The 20717-nt window shown below is 39.7% G+C and overlaps 1 protein-coding gene across 5 annotated transcripts in view; it reads right to left on the minus strand.

Moving 5' to 3' along the window:
* The window catches only part of KDM4C (lysine demethylase 4C), a 397429-nt gene that overhangs the window by 355016 nt on the left and 21696 nt on the right, over nucleotides 1–20717 (minus strand). For 4 of the 5 annotated variants that reach the window (XM_065907905.1, XM_065907903.1, XM_065907906.1 and 1 more), the window contains exons 2-4: nucleotides 12365–12525; nucleotides 4076–4251; nucleotides 1930–2044 (exon numbers count right to left, since the gene is read on the minus strand). In XM_065907905.1, coding sequence (XP_065763977.1) covers nucleotides 1930–2044; nucleotides 4076–4251; nucleotides 12365–12508 — 435 coding nt within the window. In that variant the 5' untranslated portion in view covers nucleotides 12509–12525. Of the gene's footprint in view, nucleotides 1–1929; nucleotides 2045–3872; nucleotides 3895–4075; nucleotides 4252–12364; nucleotides 12526–20717 lie in introns of those variants that run through there. The other variant, XM_065907907.1, reaches the window with a different exon arrangement.

The raw sequence follows: 20717 nt of genomic DNA on the forward strand, positions 1-20717 counted from the left end.
ACTTGCCAGGATACCACGGGGAAGAAACCACAGAGAAGACACAAAATAAAAACATTTATAAAAACATATACAAAATAAAAAAACATATGCATAAATAAACATATACAAAAAAGTATATTCTCTTTCCCGCCTTATAAAAAATTGAAGTATATTTGATTAACAATGTTGTGTTAAATTCTGCTGTATAGCAAAGTGATTTATTTGTACTCCAAGTATATTCTTACTGATATATTCTTTAGTAATGACAAAGTCACCATGCCATCATCTCATTGAACAGGACATCAGTAATTCCACCGTATCATCTAATACCCAGTCCATTTTCAAAAATAACAATGGTTCTTTAGGACTTCTCTGGTGGCACAGTGGACAGGAGTCTGCCTGCCAATGCAGGGAACATGAGTTCAATCCGTGGTCTGGAAAGATTCACCTGCCACGGAGCAACTAAGTCCATGCACCACAACTTCTAAGGCCACGCTCATCGAGCCTGCGAGTTGCAACTACTGGAGCCTGCACGCTCTAGGGCCCACAAGCCACAACTACTGAGCCAGCGTGCTCCAACTACTGAAGCCTGTTTGTTTAGAGCCTATGCTCTGCAACAAGAGAAGCCACCACAATGAGAAGCCCACGCACCACAACTAGAGAGCAGCCCCCACTCTGCAACTAGAAAGAGCCCTGCACAGCAATGAAGACCTGGCACAGCCAAAAATAAATTAATTCTTTAAAAACTAAAGGGAATGTAAAGTAATTAGCCCCCAACTAATAAAAATAAATGGAAAAATAAAATAAAATAAAATTCTGCTAAAAAAATAAATAAATAAAGGGAAATTCTTTACTGGATCCTTCATATGGGGGAGAAAGCAGTTTATAAAGAACATTACTGGGAAACTTAGGGATCTACGAAAATAGTCTCTATATTAGATACTATTATATAAATGTTGAAAGTCGTTCAGTCGTGTCCAACTCTTTTTGCAACCCCATGGACTATACAGTCCATGGAATACTCCAGGCCAGAATACTGGAGTGAGTGGCCTTTCCCTTCTCCAGGGGATCTTCCCAACCCAGGGATCGAACCTAGATCTCCCACAATGCAGGCAGATTCTTACCAGCTGAGCCACAAGGGAAGCCCAATATAAATCTTAAATTGCCTCATAACTGAAAGATTCATGTTGAAATAATTAAGGGTGAACTGTCATGTTTGTTAACTCACTTTCAAATGTTACAGCAGAGGGACAGAGAGACAAAGACAGAGTGACACAGAAACAAAAAGCAAATGCGGCAAAATTAACAACTCGTAAATCCACATGAAGGCATCCAGTATTCACTGCATTACTCCAACTTTTTGGTAGGCAAGAAATTTTTCAAACTAAAACAATGGAAAATGTAAAACAGGTTTCAAAAGGAAAAAAATTTAATAGAATTTTAAGTATTGGGGGAGGCAAGAAGGATAATATTATATCAAGCAGATTACGTTCTCATGAAAAATAACTGGAAAGACTGCAAAATGTATTTTAAAAAAAATTCCTCAAAATTTGGGAGTGGTTAAAAAAAGAGAATATAAGCATGTTACAGGAAGAATACATATTAATAGTACTTTTTTCTTAAGGTGGTACTATTATGAACAATATTTCCTGTTTTCCAAGTATTTTTATAATGTGCTTTTGCTTTTAAAAATTTTGAGTGTAATTTAAAAACTAGCCCGATAACTACATACTGTTGAACAGTCTCAGGTATTTGTATAATTAGCTGGTTCCAATTTAAAAACCAGCAGCAGGAGCAATCATCCTGATGTGTCTTTATTTCCTCTTGTCCTATGAAGAGTTATGGGTCACACAAAGCACAACAAATAACTGCTTCTCAACCACCTAAAATGGTAATGGAAACAGTAACATGAAATGATACCTTATAAAACCCACCATAATAGAAATATACCTCATCATATATGCTCCCATTAATGTCTGCACCATAAATAGGTGCCACGAAGGTTAAGTTCTTCCAGTACTTGCGCTCCAAATCTTCATAATCCAAGTATCTCGGGGTACAATACCTGGAAAAGGGAGAGGAAACAAAGCCCGAACAGTAAAGGCAATTTTAAGATTTCCCCTACCCATCACTTTCTAAACAAAATTCTATCAAAATGAAAATACTGCATCCTCATGCTGTCAAATCTAACAAGTAAATATGTAAATATATTTATCATAGATCTCTCAAGACTCTTCTAAATAACTCTATATGAAAACTTCATTTCTTGACTAAGAAACATACTTCCATGAAAGTACCAACAACAGAAGCAAAAAATTAGTTAAAACTCATTATTTTATCTTTCAAAAGATTTTCTAAACTCTTTAGCCAATTATACTATACTTGAACAATTTAAAATGTATGAAGTAGAGATTCCACTAAAATTTAGTGTAAATGAAATAAGCTATTTAATACTTTAAGGATGACTCAAGAAAGAAAAATTAGGGGAAAAAAAAAAAAGAATGACTCTGGAAATGGGCACTAGAAGATGGAGAACAGAATACAATAAACAGTTCATAAGAAATTGGATAAAATTGCTTCTGCAATCTTGTTTTGGCATTGAACTTTTTATTAGAGTTCTTATAGAGTATGAAAGCAAACCAATTCAATCTGTGATTAAAGTTTTACATTCTCAAATGAGATCTGAAACAATGAGGTTTTACCAATGCCTAACAAAAAAAAAAAGAAAACTCAAGAGAAACTTGAATTAACTATCAAATGTTTGATTCCTTTGGAATAACAATTATGGTCCAAAACAGGAACTTAGTATAGAATAAAAGATTCTTCAACTACCATCGAGTGCTTACTATGTCAAATACAGTGTTTTTTTTTTTTTAAAGATCATTCAAAGGACTCAATCTCATGCATACCCATCCAGGGAATTTTAGACAATGTTTTTAGGTTGGATAGTTGATTGGTTTGATGGGGAAGGGGTGTTTCTAGATTAATGTTTTGATCTAAGATCTTAACGACTATATAAAAAAAAAAATTTTAAGGTAGCTTAATAATAATAACTGTGACAGTTTCTAAATATATCCACAAATTCTTTGATACATCTCCCTTCAAGATATACAGCTTAATTCTCCTCCCCTTAAGAATGGGTTGCACTTGGCATATAACAAATAGAACATGGCAGAAATGATAGTCAAGAAACAGGTAATGAAAAGACAGTTTGTTTTCCATCTTGGTAACTTCTGGATCACTTGCTTCGGAAGAAGCTAGATGCCACACAACACAAGGAATAGCTCTTGCAGCAAGGAACTCGGAACTCCAGCCAACAGCCACAGAAGGGGAGCAATCTTGGAAGAAAATCCTCTAGACACAATCAAGTCTTCAGGTGACAGCAGCCCCACCCAACTTGACTATAACCTCACGCAAGGTCCTGAGCCACAGTCACCCGGCTAAGCCAGTCTTAGCCTCCTGACCTTTAGAAACTGAGATGTTAAATGTTTATTGATCTAAGATACTAAGGTTTGGGGTCATTCATTACAAAGTAACGGGTGACTAATGTGACAGGTGACAATAATGGTGGCCATTCAAGTCATTCAAGGATTTTCCTTTCTTTTCTTTTTTTTTAACTATTTATTTATTTCATTTATTTGGCTGTGCCCGGCCTTAGTTACAGCATGTAGGATCTATTTCCCTGACTTGGAATTGAACCCGGGTCACAGCCTTAGCCATTGAACCACTAGGAAAATCCCCAGGGATTTTCTTTCTAAATTATTCTTCTAATATCTGTAACTTATCATTTAAGACTTAAACATTATCACACACAGAAGAAATTGCCTAACAAAGAGGACTCAAGCGTAGAAACAAAAATTCAAAGTAAAAGACAGGGACAAAAATCCACTTACAGATATTATGAATGAGATGATAAAATGAGGAACAATTTTTCTAGAAGGCAGACAACCACCTAAAAAGCAGAAACAGTTAAATGGGAAACGAAATAAACTCTGCAGAAGGCTCCCGCTCTTCACAAGCTTCCATCTCCTTGGTTTCTTAACATATTCATCTACATCTTCGAAAGAAATCAAAACAGCACACTGAATCTACTCACTTGCCACTGTTGGCCAGCTGCCTGAACTCCTTCACTGTCATGGCTTTTTTCTGGATGTTGTATTGAGTGAACAGTCCAGACTGCCCTGTGACCATCTGCTGAATCGGAGCTGGAATAAGCAAGTTGTCAATGTCATCATAGCACTGCCTTGGCTTCCACTCCTTAGGGGGAATCACCTAAAAGTAAAATAATAAAATATTATTTGGAAAACATTCCACATTGTTATTTAGCTCTCAAGTTCCAGCAGAATACAAGTAAAGAATTCCTCATCTTTTCTATGACAAATGTGTAAAAGAACTGTGGAGATTTACATTAAAGGAAATGATTTCATTCTCCCAAACATTTACCTTATGACATGACATTTTTAAACAAAATTTACTGAGTACTCCCTATACCAAACACTGAACTTGCATTAATTAACTTATTTTTACTTGCTACAGTTAACCTCTCTATTTTCAAGGTAAAATGGAGAGATACACAGAAATAAAATAATTTACCAAAGTTCAAATGCTGTCTATACTATCATGAGAAAAATAAGTACTGTTCAGCTGGTAAAGAATACACCTGCAATGTAGGAGACCCCAGTCCGGTTCCTGGGTCAGGAAGATCCCCTGAAGAAGGGATAGGCTACCCACTCCAGTATTCTTTGGCTTCCCTGGTGACTCAGATGGTAAAGAATCTGCCTGCAATGCAGGAGACCTGGGTTTGATCCCTGGGTTGGGAAGATCGCCTGGAGGAGGGCACGGCAACCCACTCCAGTATTCTTGCCTGGAGAATCCCCATGGACAGAGGAGCCTGGCAGGCTACAGTCCATGGAATCGCAAAAAGTCACAATTGAGTGACTAAGCACAGCACAGTAGCAGTGTTTAGTCAATATCATTTCTTTAAATACCTCTCATACAATATAGCAAATGAGAGTGGTGTGCTAGTAAATGTTTAACAACTAACTTTCTGGGGAGGTGGGGGAAACCCTGATTCGTAGCTTTGGCCTATTCTCTTAAAAATTTAATTGCAAAACACAGATAGCACACATACAGAAAATGCACTATCACAAATATGTACCTCTGTGAGTTACTATAAAGCAAACCCGAGTACCCACTGTCACATGTGAGAAATAGGATATTGCTTGTACCCCAGAGGTCCTGGTACCCTTTTCTACACACATCCCCCTGTTGCTCACAAAGTGTTCACTATCATGGCACTTATGGTGTTCATTTCCTTGTTGGGTTTTATAGTTTTATGTCTGTGTATCCAACCCTAACAACAGTTTTTTAAATGCATAGAAATGTAAGCATGCATATATAAATATGTATGTGTATATACCCACACACTCCTTATCTTTTCTATTTTACTCGATATTTTTGTGAGATTCAAACAAGATGACCTAGGCTGCTGAAGTTTGTTGGTTTTCATCCCTACTTAGTGTGCCTTTGTATGAATACTTATGTTAACATATGACTATTTCGTGATCACTTTTTTTCTAATTATCAGCAACTGCAAACAACACTGCTATTAATATAGATGTATGCATCTTCTGCAGCATGTGAGCACACAGTTCTCTAAATATACACCCATGCAGAGATCCTAACAGTGAAATTGCTGTGACACAGGATATGCACAGATCAAATTTAATCATTATTACCAAACTTTTGCCAAAGTGGTTGTACCATTTCACAGTCCCACCAGCAATGTGTGAAAGTCCCTATTGCTCCACATCTTCATCATCATTTGTAGTGCTGATCTGGTAGATGTGTAATGGTACTCAAGTAGGTATTAGATTAGCATTTTCTGATAACTAAAGAAATCTCTTCATATATTCATTGACCCTATAGATATCCTTTTTCAAAAAGTATTTATTTAAGCCTCTTGCCCATTTTACTATTGCATTGTCAGCCTTTTTTTATTAATGTATAGAATTCTGCATAGATTCTGGTTATTCTTGGGTGTGTACATTTGCAAGTATCTATATATATGTGTGTGTGTGTACATATATCAAATATCTTTTCTTACCCTGAAACTTCCCCTTCAATCTCCTTAACTGTTCAGTTCAGTTTAGTCGCTCAGTTGTGTCCAACTCTGCGACTCCATGGACTGCAGCACACCAGGCCTCCCTGTCCATCACCAACTGCCGGAGTTTACTCAAACTTGTATCCATTGAGTCGGTGATGCCATCCAGCCATCTCAAGGTCTGTCGTTCCCTTTTCCTCCTGCCCTCAATCTTTCCCAGCATCAGGGTCTTTCCCAGTGACTCAGTTCTTCTTATCAGGGAGCCAAAGTATTGGAGTTTCAGCTTCAGCATCAGTCCTTCCAATGGACACCCAGGACTGATCTCCTTTAGGATCAACTGGTTGGATCTCCTTGGAGTCCAAGGGACTCTCAAGAGTCTTCTCCAACACCATAGTTCGAAAGCATCAATTCTTCAGCACTCAGCTTTCTTTACAGTCTAACTCTCACATCCATACATGACTACTAGGAAAACCAGAGCCTTGACTAGATGGACCTTTGTTGGTAAAGTAATGTCTCTGCTTTTTAATATGCTGTCTAGGTTGGTCATATATTTTCTTCCCAGGAGCAAATGTTTTTTTAATTTCATGGCTGCAGTCACCATTTTCAGTGATTTTGGAGCCCAAGAAAATAAAGTCTGTCACGGTTTCCACTGTTTCCCCATCTATTTGCCATGAAGAGATGGGACCAGATGCCATGATCTTAGTTTTCTGAATGTTGAGTTTTAAGCCAACTTTTTTACTCTCCTCTTTCACCTTCATCAAGAGGCTCTTTAGTTCTTTAGTTCTCCTTAACTGTATCTTTTGATAAATATAAGTTCTTCATTTTAACATGGGCTTCCCTGATAGCTCAGTTGGTAAAGAATCTGCCTGCAATGCAGGAGATCCTGGTTCGATTCCTGGATCGGGAAGATCCACTGGAGAAGGGTTAGGCTACCCACATCAGTATTCTTGGGCTTCCCTTGTGGCTCAGCTGGTAAAGAATCCGCCTGCAATGCAGGAGACCTGGGTTCAATCCCTGGGTTGGGAAGATTCCCCTGGAGAAGGGAAAGGCTACCCACTCCAATATTCTGGCCTGAAGAATTCCACGGTCTGTAGAGTCCATGGGATCACAAAGAGTCATACATTTTAATATAATTGAATTTCTTCATTTTTGCCTTGATCTTCTGTTTAAAAAAATAGAATTCCCTACTTGAGAGAATGCATACATTCTATTTTGTGTTCTAAGAGCTTTAAGATTTTGTCTTTCACATTTATATCTACACTGCACCTGTGACTGACTTTTGTGAAAGGTTCTGAGTTAGGCTTCATCAGATAAGAAAACCTGGAGTCAGGGAATGTGTGACTTGGCCAACGATACACAATCAATAAATGGCTTGTTGTTGCTATTCTTCAGTCACTAAGTCAGGTCCGACTCTTTGCGATCCCATGAAGTGCAGCATGCTAGATTTCTCTGTCCAACACTACCTCCCTGAGTTTGCCAAATCTCATATCCATTGAGTCAGTGATGCCATCCAACAATCTCAAGCTCTGTCGCCCTTCTCCTCTTGCCCTCAATTTTTCCCAGCATCAGGGTCTTTTCCAATGAGTCAGCTATTCACATCAGGTGGCCAAAGTATTGGAGTTTCAGTTTCACCATCAGTCCTTCCAGTGAACATCAGGATTGATCGATCTCCTTTAGGATGGACTCGTTGGATCGCCTTGCAGTCCAAGGGACTCTCAGGAGTCTTCTACAGCACCACAGTTTGAAAGCATCAATTCTTCAGTGCTTAGCCTTCTTTGTGGTCCAACTCTCACATCCATACTTGACTACTGGAAAAACCACAGCTGTGACTATATGGACCTTTGTCTGTAAAGTGATGCCTCTGCTTTTTAATACACTGTCTAGGTTTGTCATAGCTATTCATCCAAAAAGCAAGTGTCTTTTTAATTTCGTGGCTGCAGTCACCGTACACATTGATTTTGGAGCCCAAGAAAATGAAACCAGACACTGTTTCCACATTTTCCCCATCTATTTGCCATGAAGGGATAAGACTATGTGCCATGACCTTAGTTTTCTGAATGTTGAGTTTTAAGTCAGCTTTTTCACTCTCGTCTTTCATCTTCATCAAGAGGCCCTTTAGCTCCTCTTCACTTTCTGCCAATAAATGAATATTAACTCAAAAAAGAGATGGGGTAATCTTTAAACTCTAAAATTAATTTTCATCAGCAATAAGGTAATATTACACACTTGATTTTTTCTCTAAGATATGTTGGTTTAAAACGAACCCAGAGACAATCACACTTTACGCTACTGAGAACACATACTCAATATTTTAAGTGTGGACAACCATACCAAATGGATAAACATACTTACACTGTCTTGATCATATTCTGAAAGGGCAAAGGATAGTAATGAAGAATTTTATAAACACTAACTTTTTCTTCATCAGAAATGAATGTGGTTATTCAAAAAAATAAAACACATATTTATTCAGGCTCCTGCTTAGAAATATATCTACAATCAAAATCAACATTATGTTTAGAGTTAAATATTTTCCAGCGTTGTGAAAAACAGGCAGTTGTTTATCCCAAAAACATTTTGCAGCAAATTTTCTTCTCTAAAGTTAAACAACACAATACATTTACAAAAATCTAAATACTATCTTCATAATTATTCTGAGCTTGTATTCATTTATTCTGATTAAAGTTTAAAGTGTTTCAGACAGAACTTTAAAAATCTGTAAGGTCAGGCCTATGACAAAAATTTTATTTTTCAACTATAATTTTAAATCTTAACACACCGTATTTTCTCACATAGGAAATGGAAGCACAATATATAAATTTAGGACTTTAAAATACTCAAAAGTTAAGCTTTTACTTATAAGGACTCTAAAGGAAGGAAACCCATTTCTCCTGAAGTTTACCTTCCTGATTACATCAAAATAGAAATATATGTTTTATATTAATATTTCCCCAACCCCAGCCTGGGCCCTATACAAGTAAAAATTACCTAACTGAAATCTGTATTTGCATTACTGATCTTGAACTATGTTGCCATTACTACCACTGACCAACTGGGAAAGGAGTGTGAGGAGGAAGGGCAGGGCTGCTCCCATCTTTCCTCACCTCTGGACACAGACAGCTACCTGCCACCTCTATGCTACTCTGGAAGCCTGCTCTGTACTCTAGAGGATAACCTCAGGCCCAGGACAGAGTATGTCCATAATACTGCTCTGCAAGAATTGGCCATTCCTCATGTAATAATGTTTCATTATAACCTTTCTCCACAAAAAAAGTACAAGTTTTACATTTAAGGACACTGTCACTTTTTCACTTTCCCAATTAGACCAATAAATCTAGGTAGAAAGTCAGGGTGCCAAACCTCTCACTCTTGGTGGGGAAAAAACATTAAATCTAAAGTATAAATCTAAAAACTGTTACCAACCAAGGCAGACTGTAATCTGAGGCCAAAGTCACTATTCAACCACAACCAAATTGATCTTAATCAAAAATTAAGACCAATTCATTAAATGATGCATTAACAAAGAATTTCACAGATGGCTCTGTTCCCCAGGGCTAGCCCTCAAAACAAATAGCAACACTGCAGTTTTAATGTATACAATTTGATTTTATTTGGTGCAGTTTTCTACATTTGCTACTGCTGCAACTTCCAGAAAAAGAAGGATGAAATTGAAGTGAAAAAAGTAGGTGAAACTGAGTCTTTGTGATCAGATGTAAAAGATGGCAAAAGTGACTAAAAAAACAATTCATTGTATTCCTAGTATAAGTAAAAGGAAATTACTGAATATCAAATCACTATCTCCATCTCTGTCAATGAATCTCACTTGATAAAGAGAAGCTGGACTCAGGTTGGTGTCTGGTTCAACACTCAGAAAATTAACTGTAGTTCTCATTAACTCCACTCTGTCAGAGAATGTCCACAGGGGCACAGGCGTTCTCTCTGTACTCCAGCTCCCTCATGGGGGTAGCTGCCAATTTCTCTTCTAACGTTACTAAACGTGCCCCTGGCCATGGGATGTTCACTAATCCCGAGGGAACACAGTAAGGTGTACATTTTCAGGGAACAAAGAGGGAGAGCTACAGGACAAAGGGCTGGATTCAGAGCCCAGAGAAGAGGAGAGCCACCCCAACTCCCCGCTGCCCAAATAAAGCCCAAGCTGGTTCATTTTAAGTTTATGATCAAAATTTTGTGTGTCAAATGATTCTGAAATACCATTTTCTTCTCTTCAATTTAAACATGCTTTTTTTCTCCTCAAAGATAACCTGGAAGTGCTAAGGTTCCAAAAATGGGATCTTTGAGAGCTAACCTAATGAAAAGATTAAACTAAGGATAGCATATCTGAGAAATTCACTATAAACTTTTATCTTCTTTTTGTCTCTCTCACCCACCCCTAATCCACTCAGCTTAATATCCCGGGATTTTAAACTTTATCCAGCAGTGACTTGAACTACACAGAAAAAAATAACAGACTGCAAGGCACAGATGCCAGCACAGTCCAACATTACAAACAGCTGCATCCAGATACAGGAGGAAGACTTGAACACTGAGCCCTGCAAGCATGGAAGTTCGTTCTGCAGCTCCTCTCAGTGCTCCTGGACCACCATGGAGATGGGGCTTCAGGAGAACCCATGATGAGCCACAGTAGGGAAGGCTCTGCTGGAGCTCAGAAATTTATGTGGTGATGTCGACAAGTCCACAGAAATCTGTATTATAAACTTAACATTTAGAACAAAAATAAAATTAAGCAAGTACCAAAAAAATCTATTCTTCCGAAGATGATTTTAAATTGAAATAGATTTCCATCACAGAAAGATACACTAATCTCAGGTTAAAGTCAAACCTAAACAGCCTCTTTCAAAGCTCTAACTCTGCGGCTACAGGGCAGCCCTGCAACGCAATCCTCAGCGCTTTAGCCCTCATTGCCTATGATCCTGAGTACCCCTGACAGCACTCCTTGCTTCTGCTCTCCTCCCCTTCAAATTCATTCTTCATGTAGAAGCCACTGTGATCTCATCCAAATAATATCACAAAATAAAACAAATAAACAGGGAATTCCTTGGCAGCCCAATGGTTAGGACTCAGAGCTTTAACTGCTAGGATCCTGGGTTCCATCCTTGGTCAGGGAGTTAAGATCCCGTAAGCCACACAGAGCGGCCGACAAGCAAGCAAGCAGCCACCAGGTCCTCCTGCCCTCTGCTTTAAGCCTATTAACGCGTCCCGCTGCACTTAGAATAAAATGCCCTGTGCCTTGTTATGACTGGACAAGCCGTAGTGAAGCTCAGGTCAGCTTCCAGGACTCTGGACTTAATATTCTTTCTATCTCCACATCTTGAAAAGACGTTCATGTATATCCTTTACATCTCTCCTTAGATGTCCCCCATCTCACCCCTAAAATACTATCACCAGTATATTAGCTTCCAGAGGGCAGGGATTTTGTTCTGTCCCCTCACCTCCGCCCACCACACACACACACACCCAGCATCTGACATAGGGCCTAGCACAGAGTATGCATTCTCCACATGTGATGAACAAATAACTAAAAAGAAAATAGGATAGGCAAATTCATAGAGAAAGGAAGCAGATTAGTGGTTGCCAAGAGGCAGGGGGTAGGGGATAGAAGGGAATAGAGAATGACTGCTGAAGGGTACAGTTTATTTGTGGGGGGAGGGGATGAAAATGTTCTGGAATTAGGTTGTGATGATGGTTGCACAGCTCTGTGAATACACCCCCCCAAAAAAACACCAACACTGAATTGCACACTTTAAATGGATGAATTGTATGGTATGCTAATTGTATGGTATGTGAATTATGTCTAATAAATCTGTTACATTTTAAAACAGAAAGAACAAAGAAGGGAGGGAGGGAGAGAAAGCAGGGAGCAGCAGGGACAAAGAGGAAGAGAAGAGTAGAGAGGGTAGAGAGAGCGGAGCAGTACTCAGGCTTCAGGTTAATACCTGCACTCTGTGAGCAACCAATGAAATCTATGAATATGCTCACATTTCTGAAACCTTTACATGGGTCTCTCTGGTTCCTGGGAATCACTCTTGGTTCAGTATGATTGTTTTCTTAAAACCCTAGAATGTAACCTAGTATAAATAGTTAAAAGAAAAATAAGATAATTATTTTTTGAAGAAATCAAATGTTCCACATGGATTAACAAGAACAAAGATTTTGCAAATGTCTTCCTTTGGAAAAAAACAAGTTCCCACATCAAGAAGACTAAGAGTATAACTAAAGGCCAAGTGATCATTTTCTGGCTTAAAAACATCTGAAGATAATCACCTTTGCAAGACCCGCTCGATGGGCTCCTTTAGATTCCATGTATGCGAGGTATCTGTTGAACTCCCGGAATTCCTCCATGGTGGGTCTGAAGGTCATGATCTTACAGCTGGGATTGAGTGGACTCTCCACCTCGGCCACCTCCATGATGGTTGGAGCAGTCTCTACAGAGAAGATGATGAGGGCATCAGTGCTGAGTTTCTGTGTGGTAAGGTCGGTGGTCATTCCTCCCAAATAGTGGGTAAGCTTCCCTAGCAAAAACTCTTTTAGTTACTTACCATTCCCTTCTACCACCATGTTAGTGAGACTCCCTCATCTCTCCCCGGACTTCTGAAAAGAAAAACTGTGTCTAGTTAGTCCTCCTCCAAAGCTCCTACTGCTGGCATGAAATCGCTGACCTAATTACATTGGTCTCCTCCTCAGAGTCCTTCCTAGAAAGAATGAACTTTCTAACTTTGCAAGTTTCCGGAACCAGCTCTGAAACAGATGCTCACCTATGTACCTTGGAAAGGCCTGGTGCAGGCCGAGCAGTAAATGGATAATATTCCACATGCCCAGCACAGAGCCTACTCAGGCGTGCTTCAAGTCACCATGATATGCTTTCCTGTAATAACTTACAAACCAGCCCCCATCTGCAAAACCACCAGACACCAGGCTAAAATGCTGGAGGCACAATATAGGAGGTTGTATAGTACGAGGGTAAAAAAAGGTTGTCTTCCAAGCTGACTATCTGGAGGCCGAACAAACTTCAATACAAAACTATACACAGGAAGAGGTAACTGACTCCATCTGAGTTACTCAGCAATGACTTCCCCGGAAAGAGGCAGAATTGGGCCTTATGAGAAGGTGCAAAGAAGTCTGTCAGATGAAAGAAAGAGCATCTGAGGTGGCGGAAATATCTGAAGTTTGCAGAGATGGAGAGGGGAGGTTAGCTAGTCTGGAGCTCAAGAAGAAAAGATTCAGGAAATCAAAGTAGAAAAGTAGGTAGTAGTAGCGCTGTGAAAACGCAGACTTAATCCTACTGTCAAAGAACAGGGTGATTCCTTCCACAAACATCTACTGAACACCTACTATGTGCCGGGCAAGGGAACACCATGTGCCCACCATGTGTCGTGATGAGGAGCACGGGCACGCATGCCTCAGGAAGGAGTCCCGTACATCCCACCTATACATACAGTGACAGTGCCTGGCATCTGACAGCTCAAACACCTAATCCTCTCAGAACAAAACTTTCCTTTTCTCATTTTTTTATAATAAATTCAATTTGCCTGACAAAAAGAGAAGGTAGGAAATGAGGGATGCAGTAAACAAAGGGGAAGCATGCAAGAGGATAGGAGGTTAAAACAGTTCAGGGCTACATTATCATCATGCACTGAAGGTTTAAATCAGCCTCTTTCTCACAAAATGCATGTGAGGCAAATGAGCTACTCCAGAATTAAACCCTGTCACCCTTCAGGAATTTATATTCTAAACTAGAAAATAATCTGCATGGAGATATATTAATACCTAACAAAATATTCTGTACTCCCCTTGCCCCAGGAAGGAGGCATGCAATTTAAAAGCCTTCCAGGCCACCTCACCTGGAGACGGAAATGGCAACCCACTCCAGTATTCTTGCCTGGAGAATCCCATGGACAGAGGAATGTGGCAAGCTAAAGTCCATGGGGTCACAAAGAGCTGGACACGACTGAACGACTTCACTTCACTTTCAGGCCACCTCCCCTGGAGAAGGAAATGGCAACCCACTCCAGTATTCTTGCCCGGAGAATCCCATGGACAGAGGAACGTGGCAAGCTAAAGTCCATGGGGTCACAAAGAGCTGGACACGACTGAGCGACTTCACTTCACTTTCAGGCCACCTCCCCAGCCCTGTCCCTTCAGGTGCACAGGCCCAAATCCCTGGGCTGCAGGATCAAAGTCCCACCTCTACATAGGATACATAGAACCCTTTAGAAGCATCCAGATCAGGTCCCTTGCAAGAACTATCATGGCCGTGTCCATCATCACAGTCTGCATTATACAGTGCGTGCGTGCTAAGTCACTTCAGTCACATCTGATTCTTTGCAGCCTACATGGGCTACATGCAGTCCCATGTAGCCTGCCAGGCTCCTCTGCCCATGGGATTTTCCAGACACAGATAATGGAGTGGGTTGCCATGCCCTCCTCCAGAGGATCTTCTCGACCCAGGGATCAAACCTGCCATCTCCTACATAAACGGGCAGGTTCTTTACCTGCTCAGTAGCCACCTGGGAAGACTCACATTTTACTTTATGCTTCAATAAGACTCAGTGATCTGTGCTTCTTTAAACAAGTACAGCTCTCTACGCCCTTGCCCAAATTATCTCCTCCTATTGGAGCAGTGTTTCCCGGTTTCCTCGCCTGGCAAACTCCTGTCCAGTGCTGAGATTTCCACACCTCTGGGGCAGGCCCAGGTGAGCCCCTCTGTGTTCTGGACCTCCCTCTCTGCATTCCTCTTACATCAGCTGCCTGTCCCAGTGGCCCCTGCAAGCACACACTGAACTCCAAGCTCCTCAAGGGGAAGGCAGGTTCTCCATCTCTTTAAGCCCGGGCGTGTAGTCTGGTACCTGGCCTGGCTCGTAATATCTGCTGCAATAACTATTTGCTAACTGAATGAAAGAATAAATGTCAACATGTTACTAGAGGATTTACACTAAATGACACCAAATGTGGGAAAAAGGAAAGCACTGGTACCTAATGTGGAAAAGTTACTTAGAAAATAGAAATCATTTAACTGGTAAAGAGTAACAGAATATAAAAATCTGAGCAGTGAGAAAGGAGAAGCCCCTAGAGCACCTCTGTAGAAACATCTGGCACTGGAAAGGCAGCCTTACTTTCCCACAGATGAAGAACAAGGGTGGCCCTGCCCCTTTCTCTAGGCAAAGGGCTTGAGAAACTGCTAAAAAAGAAACTGGAAATTCAACTGATCATTCAACTAGGTCCTAAGTGCCTGACTGGTGGGCAGACATTCAAGATGGAGTGAAACAAAACACTAACAGTAGTAGAGGGGAGAAACAGATGATAAATAAGTAATAGTGCTATGAAGAAGTAAACCAGGGTAGGGGCACAGAGTGCAAAGAAGAGAGGTAGCCGCTTCACACGGGGTGGGTAAGGGAAGCCTTTCAGAGGTCTGAAGGAGGGAACAAATCATGAGATATCTGGAAGAAGGGCATTTAAGGCTGAAGCAAGTGTAAGAAGCCTCTTGGGCTCTTCAAAGAACAGCAAGAAGTAGTGTGGTGAGACTCCCCTGGTGGTCCAACGGCTAAGACTCCACACTCCCAGTGGAGGGGGGCCAAGGTTCAATCTCTGGTTGGGAAACTACATGCTGCAACTAAAGATCATGCATGCCACAATTAAGACTCCTATGCAGCCAAATAAATAAATTTTTTTATTTTTTTATTTTTATTTTTTCTTAAATAAATAAATATTTTTTTAAAAAAGAAGTAGTGAGTGTGGTAAGCAAGGAAGAAGATGGTAAAAGAGGCGGTGGGGGCAAGCGTGAGAGGGGAGAAAAGGAGTTTGATGTTTACTATGAATGAGATGAGAAGTAACCTTAAGCTTCTTCCCCTTCTTGTACCTCATGTTCTGGATACTCTAACATGCATTTCCCACTAAGGAGACAACACTGTTTTCTAAGATAACTGCTCTGGAGGATGTTAAGCAGAGAGGTGAGTCTGGTTGTTGTATCGAAAAAGGACAAGGTTGGAAGCATGGAGGCATTTACATGAACCCAGGCAAACTAAAATGGTGGCTTGGACCAGGGGTGGGCAGTGAGGGGTGGTCAGACTGCAGATCTATTCTGAACAAAATTTGTGACTTAAGAAACAGAGGAGTCAAGATTTTTGACAGAAGGACTCTGACAAGAAACTGAAGCTATGAGACCCTTAACACGTGCAAGTTTGTAACAATCAGAATTAAACCTCTGCCTTGACCTAGTTTGCTAACTGGTCTGTGAAATAAACTTTGCTTCCTTCTAATGTCACTACTCCTGACTACACAAAACTAGTTTTACCTCTAAATCAGGAACATATACAAAAGACCTAGTCAGTTTACATTTAGACCTTTTCAATCTATAGAGTTAATGTACAATGTGACAAACTTTAAAACATTAAAGTATTTTAAGATTTAATGTTAATCCCACCACCCAAATTTTTACTAATATGACAGTTTAAAAAGTCTGGTGCTAAGTTTCATTTCTTTGATTACTAGTGATAGTGATCATTTTTGGACATGTATAACCATTTTCATTTGATTTTGGGATTGCCTACATACATTCATTACCCTTAAAAGTTAGTTTATAAATATTCTGTTCCTTGAGTTTTTTCTAATCCACCTATATCATTATTAAACGTATTAATGTTGCTAGAACCAAATCATGTTATTATTAATGTTATTAATCAAATCATGAATGATATTATTGATCAATCAAATAATGTTGCCAGCCCCTCTTCTCTTTTACCTTTATTTCTCTGAGCCAAGCAGAAAAGGTTTAAAATGCTCTTGCAATAATGCTTCCTAGTTGGAGAATGACTTATATTTTACAAAAACATCTCTATGATTTTCTGCTGAGGGTGATGCAATAGTCATTTTTTAATGCTACATCTCTATAGAGGCTGAGTCCCCAAAGTGAGTGACTACAGTATCTGTGATGATAACTTTGTTATTTTGCTTCTACAAAGCTGGTCTTCAATGTTTTTAATACCAATCAAACCAAATAATCATATTTATAGTAAGTACCCTAAGAACTTTTTTAAAGAAATAAAGATCTTTCTCATCAAGTAAAAAACAACTCTAACAGTAATTCATACTTACATAATTGGCCCAAGCCTCTTTCCTGAAAAATTTTACCTTAACATCTACTCTCCTTATTCTCATAACATATCTCTATTTGGTAATAAAAAAAAGAAACTAAGGCTAATGTTTTCCTGCTAAATGTCAATCTGTAGCCCATATTGCTTTTGATATATACACCTGTATTTCTGACCTGTGTCCTGTTGTTGAAACAATTACTATGAAAAGAGTAAAAACCGACTGCTCTCACCATGGGAGTACTAGTTTCTTAGACAACGCCTGCCACAGAACCGGTTTACAACGGAGAGAACACTTGAGGATCTACTATAAAGCACCACCCCCTGGGAGGCACAGCACACACTAGTTAGGCAGATAATGCCCTAGGCTAGAAAGAAAAGGAACCAAGAGACAACTACCAGCCGTGTTAGTGTCTGAAGAGACCTCTATTCCAGCCTCCGCTTGGTTCCTTACGAGGACCTGCCCACACCCTGGAGGCCATCCTTTCCAGTCCTCCCTTCTCCTTTCCTACACTGAGGATTTAAGAGGAAATTGAGCAGCCAATGGAGCACCTGGACAGGGCAGGTGCTCCCTCTCTGCCCTACTCCAGCCCGTGAGCCAGGCTGGAGAAAGGCAGAGCACAGGCGCACCCGAGGCAGCTGGAGGTCTGGCCTTTCAGTCCCACCGTGGCAGCTCACCAAGCTGGCCCCACAGGGAGCCATGTAAGCTTCTGTTTGCAGACAACCGTGGTCAGACACTGCTATGGGTTGAACTGTATCCCCCAAAAGACAAGTCGAAAACTAACCCCCAATACCTGTGAATGTGACCTTATTTGGAAACTGGGTCTTTTATACATATAATCAAGTTAAGATAAGGTCATATTTGATTAGGGGGGACCCAAGTCCAGTATGACTGGTGTCTCCTTACAAAAGGGGAGGAGACAGGCCCAGAGGGAAGAACACCATGTAAAGATGAAGACAGATGGGAGTCATGCAGCTGCAACTCAAGAGATGCCAGCAAGCACAACATGAAATGAGAAAGACACATAGCAGATTCTTCCCAGATCCTTTAAAGAATGTGTGGCCCTTCTGACACCTTGGTTTTGGCCCTCTGACCTCCAGAACTGTGAGTAAATAAATCTTATTTTGAGCCATGTAAGTTTGTGGTCATTTGTTACATTAGCCCTAGCTGACTAATGCTAAATATTACCATTCTCCACTAAAAGGAACCAGGGCTTCTTGGATAAAAGACTGATTCCAAGACAAGTGGAAAAAAAAAAAAAAAAAACTACAAGGTAGGCTTGGAATATCTTCCTTGCTAGAAAGTAAGGAAATACTCAAAAAATGAGGGGAACATGTCAAAAGGACAGAAAAGTCAACTTAAAGGGGCTTCCACTGACTAAATCTGGAGGCAGGTGAGCCATCAAAATAAATGACAATAATGGACCATAATCAACCATTACAGAATGAGATGGTTAGATAGCATCACTGACTCAGTGGACATGAATCTGAACAAACTCCGGAAGAAAGTGGAAAGTGAAGGACAGGGAAGCCTGGCATGCTAGAGTCCATGGGGTCGCAAAGAGTCAGACACATTTAGTGACTGAGCAACAATAACATAATTAACCAAATAAAGAAATAGTGAGTCTATAGTGATATAAATAAACTTTAAAATATTCATAAATGTGTAAGTCTATAATATTCCTTTATGAAAAAAAAAAGAACCAATCACCATTGGAATATTCAACATAATACTCCAAAGTTTTAAAATAAAAGGAAGAATCAAGTCCTTGTCTTTCCTGAACAAATGATATTTTTGGTGAGGAGAATCTGTGACCTCAAAATGTAGCTCTTTGGCATGCAAATTATTTTGAGCTGAAGGCAACCAAGACAGAACAGACTCAAGAAAAACTTCTACCTCTCCCTTACCTACCTGAAGAATTTAGGTAGGGAGTCTGGACCAGGAAGAGAGCTATTACCAGAGAGAATACTTTTTTATCTGAAAAACCTACCAGTACAACTGGGCAAACATCTGCTTATCAAACATCTGCTCTTCTTCTCATCTGGTGATTTACCCTCCTCGCCTTTGAAGCCCCAGGCCCCAATTCCATCCCTTAGCTCAAGCTTCATTTAAGCCTCAACTGCCCAAATTGCCCCTGGATCTCATATCTTTGGGGTTCCTGTACCTACAAAATTAAATCTATTATTTTTCAAAATTGCTTTTCTCTCATTAATCTGTCCTATGTCAATTAATTATTAGAGCAAAGAATCTAGACGGGAAGAAGGGAAACTTTTTCTGTCCCTACATAAGGTAAGAATTGACGGTAGAAAGTTCTTTATAGAAAAATTTCAACAAATAAAAGTAGAAAAAAATAATGGAATTCTACGATAACCATTTACTTTTTTTTTTTAATTCCTAATAAAGAATCTAAGGAAACATCATCAATAGATGTTAAAATCAAGAAAAGTGACAATATGAAGCTTTATAATGAAGGAATCAGCCTAACAACTGGTGGACTAAGTAGACATGATATGAAGCAATGGAAAACACATTACCTATTAATCATACTTACCTAAAAAGTAAATCTGAATCTAAACTGAGCTATTAAATCTAACTACCAGTGGTCAGGAAATACAGGGGCTAGTGGAACAAACTAAACACTACCAAAAGAAAGCAATATGTGTCAAACACTGAATGTGGGATAGTCTATATTCCAAAAGCTAATGTGGGAGGAGGGGTGGTGGCAGGAGTGGGAAGGGGGGACTGTTACAGCATTAAAAAGACATGATGGATATGAATTAAAACTATATGCATCTAAAGACTTCCCTGGTGGTCTAGCAAAGTGGTCTTCCCTGGCTAAGACACCATGTTCCCAATGCAGGAGGCCCGAATTTGATCCCTGGTCAGGGAACTAGATCCCACATGCTGCAACTATGAGTTCACTAGCCACAGCTAAAGTTCCTGCAAGTCACAACTGAGATTCGCGCAGCCTAATTAAAAAAAAAAAAAAAACTATATGCAACTACTATTTATGATAGTCAGGATGTGGAAGCAACCTAAATGTCCATCAACAGAAGGATGGACCTAGAGATTCTCACACTGAGTAAAGTAAAAAGACAGAGAAAGACAAATATCACATAATATCACTTATATGTGGAATCTTTAAAAAGGCTAAAATTAACTTATTTTGGTTTAAACCAAATAGTTACAGATGTAGAAAACAAACTTATGGTTACAGGGGTAGGGATAAATTGGGAGATTGGGATTGACACATATATACCATACTACTATGTATAAAACAGATAGCTAATAAGGACCTACTGCATAGCACAGGGAACTCTGCTCAATACACTGTTATGACCTATATGGGAAAAGAATCTAAAAAAGAGTGGATATATGTATGTGTATATCAGATTCACTTTGCTGTATACCTGAAACTAATACAACACTGTAAATCAACTAAACCCCAATAAAAACTAAAACAAAACAAAAACCATTAACCTAACAATTAAAAAAAAAAAAACCTGTATGCATGAACTATGTTGGTCAC

The sequence above is a fragment of the Muntiacus reevesi genome, chromosome 17 (genome assembly GCF_963930625.1).
Source record: "Muntiacus reevesi chromosome 17, mMunRee1.1, whole genome shotgun sequence".
Taxonomy (NCBI): domain Eukaryota; kingdom Metazoa; phylum Chordata; class Mammalia; order Artiodactyla; family Cervidae; genus Muntiacus; species Muntiacus reevesi.